Raw genomic sequence first — 15,392 nt, forward strand, 5'->3', positions numbered from 1 at the left:
CTACTTTAGCCTCTTCTTTACTGGGCAGGCTATTGTCTTCTATCCTCCTTTCAAGACATGTCCATTCTGGGGGGATTTCCAGCCTTATTTTCTGCAGGCATCTATCACCCTTTTCACTTGTTATTTTCCACCCTTCTCTTTCTAGTGCCTAAATAGCATTCATTGTCCAGTTCAAATCTTTCATTCATTTACACTTATTTACATGAACATTTATAAACATGTCTTCCATGGAACATGCTGCTCTGGCTGTTAAGGATTCAGGATCAACTGGAAGTAAAGGAACATTCCTGACTGCTGCATTTACCAGAGCTCTCCTTTCTCTAAACCTTTAGTAAAATTGCAGTAAGTTTCAGTACTTATTTTTGTATTGTTTTATCTATATTAGTTCTGTTTCATGTCTTCATTCAATAGATATTTTTTGTACAATTATTCTTTACTAGGCAGTCTGCTAATGATACAGTGGTAAACAAGACAGACATAGTTCCTCATGGAAATAAAAGTCTGGTAGAGAAAACAGTGAAGAAGGTTCAATTACAGATGTAATGAGCATTACACAAACAATGTGTAGAATCTAGAGATGTTTATAACAGGGAGAATTACCCCAGTTGCTTATCTGACAAAATGTCATCTAAGCTGATTCCTGAAAAATGAGTACGAGTTAGATAAGTAATGAATAGGGAAGGTATGCATCAATAAGGAAATAGCTTGTGCAAAGGCTTTAGGGCAAAAGAGAATATAATTGAGAGAATAAGGAAGACTATGGATATCAACAAAGAATAATAAGTAAGAGGAAAAATGGAATAATGCCATGAATAAAAGAAATGACCTTTTCAACTACAAAGTGAAGCAGAATTATTAGCCACAACATAACTCAAATGTCGAAGAATTGTGAGAGAAAAAAAGTGAGACTTGAAATAAACAAACATAAAATATGACTTGAAATAAAAACTGAATTAGAAGGAAATCAGTCTGCCAAATCAGATAAGAAAAATAAGTGATTTATAGCTGGTAAACTTTATTGAAAACAAACTGTAATAAAGAATAAGAAATACAGTTACTGTTTTTGAAAAAAGATATCTGAACCTGCACAACCATAAACCTAGGGGACAGATAAAGACAGATAATATTAATGGCAGTTGTCATAAATGTCTAGGTGTTACTGAAAAAACTATGGAGGCCTCACAGCTTTTTACAGATGTACCTTTATAAACAAATACAAAACACCATCTTGTAAACACCAAGGATGTTGAGGATGACATCTGATCATCTTACTTCTGGACAATATGCCACAACTTCTTGCCACAAGGCAAGCATAATGTTCTTATTCATCTTTGTATCTCACACCACAGAATATATTTAATGAATGTGAAATAATAAACATTCAAATTTGAGAAATAAATGTTTTTTCAAAGCATCTCTTTTAAGAGTATTTAGGGCACAAATATATAAAAATAGTTCATTTTAAAGATGTGACTCTACCTAACCTAGTCTAATAGTGTTTGATATTCCAAGATAGGACTATCTCACAAATAAAATCTGCTAATTGTATCACAGGTAAAAAAAATAAATAAATAAAGCACACATTCTAGCTACTATTTTCTAGTGTCCAGAAAAAAGTCATTGCACTAAATGCCATAGGTAAAATCGTCACATAGGTTGTTCTCATAATGGTAAGCCCTAAATTAATAAATCCAGTAAGACATTTACGTGATTCTAAGAGAAAGTACAAAATGTTTATCGAATGTACAAATGAATAAGTGGATAAAAGGCTGAACGAAGGGGAAAAAAAGAAAGAAGGAAAAAAATGGAAAAAAAAGAGAGGGAAGGAGGAAATTACTTTATACCAGGAAATAGTGGAAGGAGTAATTGGGAAGTTTCCATCCTGTCTAATAAAACAACAAATTTTAACCATTATTATAACAAACTAAGTTTCAAAATAAGATTTTTCTTTTCTTTTTTTTTTTTTTTTAAGATTTTTCTTTTAAACCACAATGATAATACTATTGGACATTTTAGAACGGATTTTAAGAAATTTAAATTTAAGAAAGGCTTCACATGGCAAATAGGCAATGAATAGTTTACATAATTCTGTTAATGTATGTGTAGCATGCAAAATTTCATTTTAGTTACAAAACACAGCTTAATTCAAGACGAAAACATTCATTTGCTTTTGAAACCTTAATTAAAATTCATTTTGGGAGTTAATGGTTAGACGTTAAGTATAGTCCAAAACAAGGTATACTTACAATAAGAGGGGAAAATGAAAAGATCCCACCACTAATATTACAGATATAAAGTTAATTTTATACCTTAATCAAAATGTAAATCTGTCGCTGATTATCAAAAGCACAATCAATGATACATCTAATGACTAAGTAAATCACATATATAACATCTTGATTTTCTGTCATGAAATTCCTCATCCTTAATCTAAGTCATACAGTATTATGAGCTGATTTCACTGTCAATTAACTAAAAAATGAAATTTACATATAATAACAATATTTTTCATCTTCAATTATGTATTTAACAATGAAAAACATTCCTTCATGGTAAATCTTACCTCATTGTATCTGTTGCTGGGAATTTTGATACTGGTTTTCCGAACTTCCATATCAACCACCAGACCTTGAACTACTGGCAATGTATACTGGTAATTTCTGAAGTCCTGGGAAAAAGCAGATTGAAATGGAATAAAGAATTCATCAATGGTAAGATCTGACTGATAGTAGTAAAATCAGAACAAAAGGAAAGAATGTGAAAATTAAAAGAACTCATTTATTTAAATAATAAGGAAATGTATAATGAAAACCCTCATGTGTATATTCTAGCTCTCCAATTAGACTATAAACTCTTATAAGGAAGAAGACCAGTTGCATATACCCTCTACGTATTATATTAAACAAATATTTGAATACTTATTCTGCTTTAACACCACTTAACATTTTCTGGATGTTACCTGCCTCTTCCCTCTAAAGTAAGCTCCAAGAAGGTATGGACTCTCACTTGTCTTCTTCTTGTTATATCCCAAACGCCTGGAACAGCCTAGGCACCCAATGAATATTTGTAGGGTAAAACATACATATACACACACCACAGCCAGTGTGGCCGAAGCAAAGTGATGAAGAGTGCAAGGAGCTGATGTCAAAGTGACAGCATACAGCTAGATTTCATATGGTCTTGGAGGCCACCACAAACACCTGTGCCTTTACTGTGAGATTTTTGACCTATTTTAACAGATCTCTCCGGCTTCTCCGTAAATAGATGGTAAGGGAACAAGAATAGAAGGAAGGAGATGAGATAAATGTAACAAAAATAATTCAGGCAAGAGACAGTGATAATTTAGACCAAAGTGTTACCAATTCAAAAAGTGGTGAGAAGTTATCAGTTTCTGGGTACATTTTGAAGGGGAAACTGAGAATATTTGTCACGGATTGAATATGGAATGTGGAAAAAAAAGCAAAATCAAAGATGATTATGAATTATATGGACTGGGCAACTACAAGACTGCCATTTACTGAGAGGCAGAACACAGTGGGAAAGGGAAGGTAGCAAGTCAGAAGGCTGCAGGAGAAGAACCAAGAAAGAAAGGTGTCCAAAGAAACTAAGAAATGAAAATGTATAGATACGGGTAAGTTGGATATAACCGTGTGAAAATTGTCTTCTGATTGCTTCTATTTACTCAGGGAAACTGGGGCTGGGACATCAGCAAAAAGTGAGAAAAGGAGAGGAGACACTGGAAATTTGAGAAAACATGAGAATAGGAATGTGTTATGGACCAGGAAAGATTGTCAGGTAGGTCTAAGAGTTTCCTAATGGTATTGGTCATGAATCTAAAGTGAGACCGGGGGTGCCTGGGTGCTGAGTTGGTTGAGCATCTGACTTCGCCTCAGATCATGATCTTCCGGTTCGTGGGTTCGAGCCCCGTGTTGGGCTCTTTGCTGACAGCTCAGAGCCTGGAGCCTGCTTCCAATTCTGTGTCTCCCTCTCTCTCTCTCTCTGCCCCTCTCCTGCTCACATTTTGTTTCTGTCTCTCAAAAATAAATAAATATTAAAAAAAAAAATTTAAGTAAGACCAGTAAATAGGTGACTCTTTTTGTCTTCATCCACATGCAGGCCTGGATAAAGTTACGAATGAAGGAAGAAGTAGATCCACACAGGTATGTCGACTGACTTTTGATAAGGGTGTAAAGGCGAGTAAATGAAGAAAGGATAGTCTTTTTAACAAATGGTACTAAAACAATTGGACATATGAACAAAGGGTTTCTAACAATGTCTCACAATCATAAAATTTAACTAAAAATGAACCACAGAACTAAATATAAGGCATAAAAATAAAACCATAAGCCTTCTACAAAGAAACATGGGAGAAAATATTTGTGATGTCATTCTAGTCAATAAGTTCTTAGATATCATATAAAAAGCATGCTCCATAGAAAATTAATAAATTATACTTCAACAAAATGAAATATTTTTGTTCTGTGAAAGACACTGTTAACAGAATAAAAAGAGAGACCATAGACTAGGAGAAAATATAACAAATGATACAAATCTACCAAAGGACTTACATTTAGAATACATGAAAAACTCTCAAAACTCAACAAGAAAACAACAACCATATTTTTAAATGGGCAAAATCTGAGTATTCACTAAAGAAGATATAAAGAGGGCAAATTAGCACATGAAAAATGCTCTGAATCACTCATCTTAAGAAGCATAGAAGTTAAAATCACAAAGGTTAAAACCACTAAACTCCTACTGGAATTGTAAAAATTGAAAACAAAAAAGAAATAAATACTGGGCAAAAAAAGAATTCTTGTATATTACTTGTGAATGTAAACTGCTACAGGCATGTTGGAAAACAATTTCACAGTTCTTTATAACATTAAATGTACAATATGGCAAAACTAAGGTTCACACAAAACTTCATACATGAATGTTTACAGCAGCTTTATTCATAGTCACCAAAAACTAGAAACAACCCACAGATCCATCTACAGGTAAACAGACAAACTGTGGTTCATAATGCAACTGAATACTATATAGCAATAAAGACGAACGAACTACTGATGCTGAAGTTTACCAGAATAAGCCACCCCAAAATATGCCTCTGTTATTCACTGTTCGGCCAGTCTAATTTTTAGGGCCTCAGCCAAAGAACCAAAGATGAGTACAGGAAAAAGATTTTTATTTCCTTAACAATATACGTAACAACAAAGATGAACCGGAAATGCATGATGATGAGTGAAAGAAGCCAGACTGAAACGGCTACGTACTGCATAATTCCAATTATATGATAATCTAAAAAAGCTAAAACTGTAGGGAAAGAGGATCAATGGTTACCAGACATTAGGGGTACACCAGCAAATTTTCTGGAATGATAGAACTCTTCTGTATCCCAATTGCAACAGTGGTAGTAACATAACTCTACATTTGTCAAAACTCTTAGAAGTATACTCCATAAAAGGTGAACTTTACTGTGTATAAATTTAAAAAAGTTTTTTTTTAATTAAGAGGTAGATTTAACCAGGGTTTACATTTTGCTGGGCTAATAAAACAGAGGGTAAGATACAGAAAGGACCTGGAATCATTTAAAATAAAAGTGATTTTAATGATGAAACCAGGGAATCTTAGGAAAGGAGAAAAATAGAGGGAGTGAGAGGTAGTAGAAAAGTGTTGGGATCAATAGATTGGTAAATTCTGTTAAACTAGAGACAGAGAAGGTGGTAAAAGGGTTCAAAACAAGTCTCTTCCATATGTGTTATTTTGGTATGTGGACTCTTTTGAGCTGAAGGCAATTAAGACCCTGCAGGGTCAAGAGAACTTTTGCCCTGTCTTAACTACCTAGAAGAATCTAAATTGGGGGTCTTTCTCAGAATTAAAGTTATTATTAGAGATAAATTTTATCTGAGTGACCCATCTGTATGGTAGGGCATACATCTAATTGCCAAGCAGCTGCTCTTCTTACTGCCCTGTAAATTGCTCTCCTCCCTTTGGTAGCCCCAGGCCCCTATCCCATTCTTCAGCTCAGGAGGAATTTTACCTTTCTGTCTATGAACCCCTCATATATGTGAGGTTTTCATATGTACAAAGTTAGATTTAATTTTCTCCTGTTAATCTGTCTTGTGTCAATTTAATTTTTAGACCAGCTAGAAGAATCTTTGAAAGATAGAGAAAAATTTTCCTCTCTGACAGTGGAGATGGAGAATAAGGTGCTTCAGGAGATATTCCACCAGAAGTTTGTATAAATGAACTGATACAGGCAATAAAAACCATAGGCTTCTGTTACTGGATTACAGGATAAATATCTCCTTTTCTTTCCAAAGCAGATTACAATCGGTAAAAATAAATAAATAAATAAATAAATAAGTAAGTAAGTAAGTAAGTAAATAATCTTGTCAGGGTGCCTGGGTGGCTCAATTAAGTGTCCGACTTGAGTCATGATCCTACAGCTCATGGGATCAAGCACAGCATCAGGCTTTGCGCTAACAGTGAGGAGCCTGCTTGGGATTTTCCCTCTCTCTCTCTCTGCCCCTCCCCTGCTCATTCTCTCTCTCTCTCTCTCTCCCTCCCTCCCAATAAGTAAACTTAAAAAAAAAATTATCTCGTCAAAAATGTGACTAAAAACTAAAGTTACCAGGAGTGACAAAGTGATGGGGACTGAAGTAGAAGGAGGGAAATGGAGAGGGAGAAAGAGACAGAGAGACAGAGAGAGAGAGAGAGAGAGAGAGAGAGAGAGAGAGAGAGAGAGAGAGAGAGGAGGGAGGGAGGGAGGGAGGGAGGGAAAGGAAGATAAAGCGGGAGAGGGCGATCTTATAGATTAAAATATAATTTTAAAATTTTCACTTCTGGGAGTGCCTAGCTGGCTCAGTTGGTAGAGCATGTGACTCTTGATCTCTGGTCATGAGTTCAAGCCCAACACTGGGGATAGAGATTACTTAAGAAAATAAAAAATAAATTAAAAAAATAAAATTTCCATTTCAGGACAAAATAGAGAAAAGGGGACTGAATTTACCTTCCTGCCTGAAACAACCCAAAACTACACAGAACATATGAAACAATGATTTTCAAGACACTGAACCTCAGACAACAAAGGACAGTGATCCTTAAAAGGCAGGAAGCAAACAAGATGAGCTCTGTGATTGTACAGGTTATGCCTCTAGAGAGTTTACAAGCTCAGGTGCAGGAAGGGAGAACCCAGGCAGAGGCTGACAGATTTCCTGAGTTGAGGAAACAAAACTAAGACTCCAGGAAAACCACTGTAGCTATACTTCACAGGACAGAGCATCAGAGAGGAAAAAACTGCAAAGAACTCCAAAGATTTGCAGAGGGTCTCACTCCAGAATTCAGAAAAGTTCTGATTAGCAAATGTGTCTGAGGAAACTTGTTGAGGCCGGTGAAAAAACTATTTGAAATGATTATCAGGAACACTGTCTGGTACACAGGTCTGGGAATAGTGCCTACTCCTAAAAACCACAGAGGAAAACCTCATATTCCATGAGCATTAGGTAGAGTATTACTGTATAATAAACAATTTCACTGGACTTTGCTCCTGGTTCCTGAGAGGTAGCCTCTAAACCCTTGGAATTTCCTGAGTGATAGGAGTGTCTGTTATTCAGTGGTGGATCCCTGATAGTCTATGTTAATTTAGTGAATCATAATAGGTCCCTAGATAGTTTATCCTAACAAGATGACCCAAGGTGGGAGCTAGCCATCCTAGAAAGATCAGCCATGTGATAAGAGGATGGGGCTTTGAGGCACATGATATCAGGGGGCTCAAGACTGAGTTCAATCACATGACCAATGACTCAATCATCATGCCTAATAAGGAAATTCCAATAAAAACTCAGGACACAAAAGCTCCAGTGTTTATTCTGTGCATATTGTTATATATCAACATACCAGCAGGGTGACATGTCCCAGAGGGCACAGAAGCTTCTTGGGTGGGGCCCACCCAGACTTTGTACTCTGTGACTCTTCTCTCCACTGGCCCTGATTTGTATTTCCTTTACTACAATAAAACTGTAATCTATACTATATAGTATAGTATATATACTTTGCTGAGTTCTGTGAATAATTCTAGTGAATTATCAAAACTGAGAGAGTAGTGGGAATGCTAACATTTGTATCCAGTTAGTCAGAAGTATGCGTAGCCTGGGACTTGACCCTGGTGTCTGAAGTAACAACAGTCTGGTAAAGAAATGTGCCTTTAATCTGTGAAGTTTGGCCTAATTCCAAATAGGGCCCAAAGTCATTACAAGTACTCTGAAGGGTCTTGCCTTAGTGCTGAGGAATAATCAGCACTACAGTAAACAAGACTTTGGTTCCACTTTACAAATCTTAAAAATCAAGACTTGCAAGAATCAAACTATTTCTAGGTAAATTAACTGCCTTACTTGTAACAGAACTCAAGTTTACAGGAATACAAAAATACTCACCATGCATCAAGGTAAAATCATAATATTTGGCTTCCAATAAAAAATTTAAAAATATCGGGGCACCTGGGTGGCTCAGTCAGTTAAGTGTCCAATTCTTGGTTTTGGCTTGGGTCATGCTCATACTGTTTGTGAGTTCCAGTCCCACATTGGGCTCTGTGCTGATGGTGTGGGTCCTGCTTGGGATTCCCTGTCTCCCTTTCTCTCTGTCCCTCCCTGCTCATTTTCTCTCTCAAAAATAAACAAATAATTCCCTGCTCATGGGTTGGAAGAATAAATATTGTCAAAATGTCAATACTACCCAAAGCTATCTACACATTCAATGCAATCCCAATCAAAATTGCACCAGCATTCTTCTCGAAACTAGAACAAGCAATCCTAAAATTCATATGGAACCACAAAAGGCCCCGAATAGCCAAAGTAATTTTGAAGAAGACCAAAGCAGGAGGCATCACAATCCCAGACTTTAGCCTCTACTACAAAGCTGTCATCATCAAGACAGCATGGTATTGGCACAAAAACAGACACATAGACCAATGGAATAGAATAGAAACCCCAGAAACAGACCCACAAACGTATGGCCAACTCATCTTTGACAAAGCAGGAAAGAACATCCAATGGAAAAAAGACAGTCTCTTTAACAAATGGTGCTGGGAGAACTGGACAGCAACATGCAGAAGGTTGAAACTAGACCACTTTCTCACACCATTCACAAAAATAAACTCAAAATGGATAAAGGACCTGAATGTGAGACAGGAAACCATCAAAACCCTAGAGGAGAAAGCAGGAAAAGACCTCTCTGACCTCAGGCATAGCAATCTCTTACTCGACACATCCCCAAAGGCAAGGGAATTAAAAGCAAAAATGAATTACTGGGACCTTATGAAGATAAAAAGCTTCTGCACAGCAAAGGAAACAACCAACAAAACTAAAAGGCAACCAACGGAATGGGAAAAAATATTTGCAAATGACATATCGGACAAAGGGCTAGTATCGAAAATCTATAAAGAGCTCACCAAACTCCACACCCGAAAAACAAATAACCCAGTGAAGAAATGGGCAGAAAACATGAATAGACACTTCTCTAAAGAAGACATCCGGATGGCCAACAGGCACATGAAAAGATGTTCAACGTCGCTCCTCATCAAGGAAATACAAATCAAAACCACACTCAGATATCACATCACGCCAGTCAGAGTGGCCAAAATGAACAAATCAGGAGACTATAGATGCTGGAGAGGATGTGGAGAAACGGGAACCCTCTTGCACTGTTGGTGGGAATGCAAATTGGTGCAGCCGCTCTGGAAAGCAGTGTGGAGGTTCCTCAGAAAATTAAAAATAGACCTACCCTATGACCCAGCAATAGCACTGCTAGGAATTTATCCAAGGGATACAGGAGTACTGATGCATAGGGGTACTTGTACCCCAATGTTTATAGCAGCACTCTCAACAATAGCCAAATGATGGAAAGCCTAAATGTCCATCGACTGATGAATGGATAAAGAAATTGTGGTTTATATACACAATGGAATACTACGTGGCAATGAGAAAGAATGAAATATGGCCTTTTGTAGCAACGTGGATGGAACTGGAGAGTGTGATGCTAAGTGAAATAAGCCATACAGAGAAAGACAGATACCATATGGTTTCACTCTTATGTGGATCCTGAGAAACTTAACATAAACCCATGGGGGAGGGGAAGAAAAAAAAAAAAAAAAAGAGGTTAGAGTGGGAGAGAGCCAAAGCATAAGAGACTGTTAAAAACTGAGAACAAACTGAGGGTTGATGGGGGGCGTGAGGGAGGGGAGGGTGGGGGATGGGTATTGAGGAGGGCACCTTTTGGGATGAGCACTGGGTGTTGTATGGAAACCAATTTGACAATAAATTTCATATATTGGAAAAAAAATAAAATAAAATAAAAAATAAAAAATAAAAAATAAAAAATAAATAAACATTAAAAAATGTTTAAGGGGCACCTAGATGGCTCAGTCGGTTAAGCATCCAACTTTGGCTCAGATCATGATCTCATGGTTTGTGAGCTTGAGACCCACATCAGGCTCTGAATCAGCTCAGAGCCCACTTCAGATTCTGTGTCTCCCCCTCTCTTTGCCCTTCCCCTGCTCACGCTTGCTGTCTCTCTCTCTCAAAATAAACATTAAAAAAAAATTTTTTTTTAAATACCAAGCATGCAAAAGCAGGAAAATACAACTCAAAATAAGAGGGGGAGGGTGCCTGGGTGGCTCAGCTGGTTAAGCATCCAACTCTTGATCTTGGCTCAGGTCATGATCTCAGCTCAGGTCGTGATCTCACACCTTGTGAGATGGAGCCCTGCGATGGGCTCTGTGCTGACAGCACAGAACCTGCTTGGGATTCTCTTTCTCCATGTCTCTCCGCCCCTCCTCCACTTGCACATGTGCTCACGCTCTCTCACTCTCTCTCTAAAATAAATAAATAAACTTAAAAAAAAAAAAAAAAGAGGGAGAATTAATCAATGGAAACTGAGCCAGAACTGATAGAGATGTTAGAATTACCAACAAGGACACTATAGTAGTTACTATATATTCCAGATATTCAAAAAATTAAGTACAAGGAGGATATAGAAAAAGACCTAAGTCAAATTTCTAGAGATGAAAATGACAATGTTTGACATAACCCCCCAAAAAAGATGTACTTGACAGTTTTAACAATGCAAAATAAGATTGTTGAACAATAACTGTCCAAAATGAAACACAGAGGGAAAAAAAGGAGTATTAGTGAGCTGTGAAATAATTTCAAGAGCCTAATATGTCTATAACACAGAGTCCTTGAAGGAGAAGAGGGAGAGGAAAGAAAATGTTCTTTGATGAAAATTATAAACTCACAAAAATAAGAAGCTCAACGAACTCCAAGTATAAGAAACATGGGGAAAAAAAAAAACAACAACCCTATATCAAGGTACATAATCAAAGTGCTCAAAACCAGTGATAAAAAGAAACACCTTAGAGCAACCAGAGAAGGAAAAAGCATTATATACAGAGGAACAAAGAGGGAAAATAAAGTCCTCGTCTGAAAGAATGCAAACCAGAAGAAACAGTAGAGCGAGTATTATTCATCTTTAAGGCACTCAAAGAATACAACTATCAACCTAGAATTCTACATCCAGCAAAAATATCTTTCAAATATGAAGGTAAAATAAAGATGTTAGAAATATAAATGCTGAATTCCTCACCAGCAGACCCACACTACAAGAAATGTTACAGGAAATCTTTCAGGCAGAAGGGAAATGACACCAGATGGAAATACAGATTTATACAAAGAAATGAAGATCACTGGAAATGGCAACTACATAAGTAAAGCTACAAGAGCTTTTCTTATTATTTAAATCTCTTTAAAAGATAACTGAAACTACAACTACAACGGCAAGACAGAGTGAGGAAATAAATCCAGTCCCAAAAAGCAAGTAAAAAGCTGGGTAAATGTTTTTTTTTTTTTTAAGTTTACTTATTTATTTTGAGAAAGAGAGAATGAGTGGGGAACAAGCAGAGAGAGGAGAGAGAATCCCAAGTAGGTTCTGCACTGTCAGTGCGGAGATCATGACCTGAGCCAAAATCAAGAGTTGGATGCTTAACTGACTGAGCCATCAAGGTGCCCCTGGGTAAATGGTTTTTTAAAACACAATCATTACAATGCTCTGGAATTAGAACAAAAGCATGTAACACACTGAGATGTGTTTCTTCATGAAAACTACCGAACTTCAAGCAAGAACAGTAGAGCTGAGTCTGTGATCTTCTTGCTTGGGCCTGTGCCCTAGCCTTCTTAGGTAGTTCAAGGTAGTCTATGAAATAAGCTCTGCTACTTGAAGGATCTTACTTGATTTGGAGTGGTGTCAGCTACAGTGGTAATTTCAATGGTTAGTGAAAAGGGAGGGCCAGCAGCTCAGTTAGCCTGAGGTTTGAGGTAAGTAATGAGCAGGCACATTAGCCAAAGATTTAATGAGGAGTTCTGGGAGGTGAGATAGCCATAGAGAGCTTCATAAACTCTCCAAATACCCAGAATTGTCCTTGGTCGATGCACACATACAGCAGAGCCTGTGCATGTGCAAAGGAATATGGGAGATCCTAGCAGAAAGGAAACAAAGTATGAATCCCAGTCCATACACAGATTTATCATAAAAGAATGAATGACTTACTGGCTTGAGATATTTGAACACAATCTCTGACCAATCTTGGGCTAAACAATAAGCTACACAGACAAAGAGGACACCTCTATGATGGCAAGCTTAAAATAAAAACAAAATAGAATGCTAGGTGCTTTAATTGTACATTACCTCTAGTCCTCACAATAATCCTGCAAGGTCACTTAGATAGTAAGTGTATATATAATCAAGGGCTGAAATCCTGTACTGTTTCACTCAAAAGCTCCATATATTTTCCAAAGAATATATGTATGTTTTTCGTTTCCTACAGCATAAATCTTCACCTGCCTGAAGCAGCAGAGGTATGGCTGTTAACAAAAAATGAAATCCTTCTCTTCCTTCTCCTGTACAAATCCCAGTAAGAAAAAAGTAGATAAAAATTCCCAACTTACTGCAAGAAGATTCATGATGGTATGTCCCGTCTCTCCAAACAATGGCTTCCGAAATCTGACACTGAACAGTGGGCATGGATAAACTATGGAAATGAAAAATAATCAGACTAAACTTGACAGCTTAAAATTTTGGCAAAAGAGGTATCAAAGTTCATAAAGTTTTCAAAATGTAACTGTAATAAAGCATATGAAATTTAGGGCTCAAAAGTATTTAGCATGGTAGCATCACAGACAAATTCTGAGCCTTCTACAATAAATACCAAAGTAAATATTCTGATGACCAGATAAGCTTTTTGATGCAGCTTTCTCCAAAAAGAACTATAACATCTTAGGAAGCACTCTTCTTCAAACTGGATTAATATGATCCAGGAAACAAACCTCTTCTAATTCCTCTGTATTTATTCTTATACTTCTCCCAACCAGGATCCTCCTTAGAAAAGCCAAACATGAGGTGGCCTATTAACTCGCTTACTTATTCCTTGAACTTTATGGAGTGAACTACCTATATAAGACAGGAAGATATACAAGTTCTTTCCTCTGGATACAACCCACTCCTTTCCCTACTTCATCTGGATAATTCAAATGCCTCTTTCACAATTCAGTCCAGAAACACTTTGTTCTAAGAAATATTTCTTATCCAACTCCTTCATTCTTGGTGAAGTTAGAGTCCATCTTCAAGCTCCAAAAGAACTTTGTTAACTTTGAGCATGTGTTTCAACACAATATACTACTATAATCATGATTTCTGTATGTCTTTCTTACAAAGGTTTCTAAGAGCCTGTAACATATCTTAGCTATTTCTGAATTCACAGGATTTGTTATAAATGGTAGGCCTTTATTAAATTCTTATTGAATAAGCAAGGGAAAGAATGAAGTTGACTTGCTGAAAACATAAAATATACTGTTTTATAGTTTACAAAATAAGTTTTCATTATCGTTTTTGATCCTCTTAACAACCTTACATACTTACAGCTCGAGTCACTTGCCCAAAGTTACAGAGCTGGTAATTCACAGAGTTAAGAATCTTACTCAAATGGTCTGATTCCTAGACCTTGCAAGTTTGATTAGGTGAAGGTGTAAGGTTTAAAAAAAAGCTTGCATTTAGGCCTTAATGTCTTAAAACTCCCAACTTAGTTGTACTGCTACCACCATGAGCAAAAAAGCTCTTCTGCTCACTTTACCTAAAGTGATCTCTATACCATTAGTTTCCAGTATGTGTTACGTTATGCAAAATACAATTTGTCATACTATTTTCCAATAAAATTACCAAAAAATGTTCACTATAGATACTCTAAAAAGTCACTTGTTAAATTCCAATTCATTTTTTCTGAAGATGAGCATATATTTATCAATGAACTATATAAAACCAGTAAGTCTACAAGGTAATAAATAATCACTAATTTCCTCAGTAGAGATTTTTAGTCCTTCACATTAGAGTCAAAATAAGTAAACACAATGGCCAAATTTAGCTTAGCTGTGTCAAAAGATTTCTGCTGAACTATATCATTGGGGGAGGGGGGGTTGCAGGCAGGGGGGGAATCTGAATATTTCAGGTCTTTATTTAGTCATCATGTCTTGGTCATATGGTGTAAAAGAAGCTATTTTACTACTTACGCCGATATTCAGCTCCAAGTCTCAACATTAGTCGGATGGGAAACACTTTAGCCCAAGGAGTTTCCCATTTCTGGATGAGAATCCCAAACAAGTAAGGTGGGGTTGGGAGTACCAGGTCTTGCAGTGACTGGTAGGTAGATGTCACATATAAGAATCCACCATGTTCTTTGCTGCCAAGGAAACTCTGACTGAAGAAGGAATGTCCCAAGTTGCCCACAACATTTCCTAAAACAAAAAAGCTCATTAATTACTCCTCATCAATAAATCGATTATATTTTTTATAATCATTATTACTTAACACTGGGCCACACACTACCAAACACTAATTCCCAAACTTTCACTAAACATGAAAGACCCATGTTTACAAAGTTTTTAAAATAAATGATATTTATTAAATGAAAATTTGTTTTCCAATTTTATAAGGGCCTCTGGTGAGCATAAAATAGCTTATATTATCAACTGTAGAAGTCTGTCTAGCTAAAAGTAAAAAATATTGTCTTCCTTAGATTGTACAGCTTTACTGTATGAACTGTATATATGAGACCTTTAGAGGTCTCAGGATAAGAATTATTGCCTCAAAAGTCATGAAAAAAATGTTAAGACTAGGTACCTGCTCTCACAGAGCTTACAATCTCATTGGGTGAATAAAGTCCATTCATGAACACAATGAATTAAGATAATAAGTACAGTTTTGTATGAGACATTAAAGGAAGAAAATCTATGGAGAAGGTAAGATTCATGCTTTGTACTTCTGGGTGAGACAAATATGAAACGTAA

At 36.6% G+C, this 15,392-nt stretch overlaps 1 protein-coding gene and 1 long non-coding RNA gene across 4 annotated transcripts in view; one reads left to right on the top strand and one right to left on the bottom strand.

Moving 5' to 3' along the window:
* ZFYVE9 (zinc finger FYVE-type containing 9) overlaps positions 1–15,392 on the bottom strand; it is a 219,099-nt gene that overhangs the window by 42,726 nt on the left and 160,981 nt on the right. For all 3 annotated transcript variants that reach the window (XM_060624561.2, XM_060624560.2, XM_060624559.2), the window contains 3 exons: positions 14,616–14,840; positions 13,002–13,084; positions 2,564–2,668 (listed from right to left, as the gene is read on the bottom strand). In XM_060624561.2, coding sequence (XP_060480544.1) covers positions 2,564–2,668; positions 13,002–13,084; positions 14,616–14,840 — 413 coding nt within the window. The remainder of the gene's footprint in view (positions 1–2,563; positions 2,669–13,001; positions 13,085–14,615; positions 14,841–15,392) is intronic.
* On the top strand, positions 197–4,163 carry LOC132672460 (uncharacterized). The gene is made up of 3 exons (XR_009607524.2): positions 197–342; positions 3,687–3,795; positions 4,117–4,163. It is a non-coding gene; the product is annotated as an uncharacterized LOC132672460 (long non-coding RNA).

Source organism: Panthera onca, chromosome C1, assembly GCF_046562875.1.
Source record: "Panthera onca isolate mPanOnc1 chromosome C1, mPanOnc1 haplotype 2, whole genome shotgun sequence".
In the NCBI taxonomy this organism is placed as follows: domain Eukaryota; kingdom Metazoa; phylum Chordata; class Mammalia; order Carnivora; family Felidae; genus Panthera; species Panthera onca.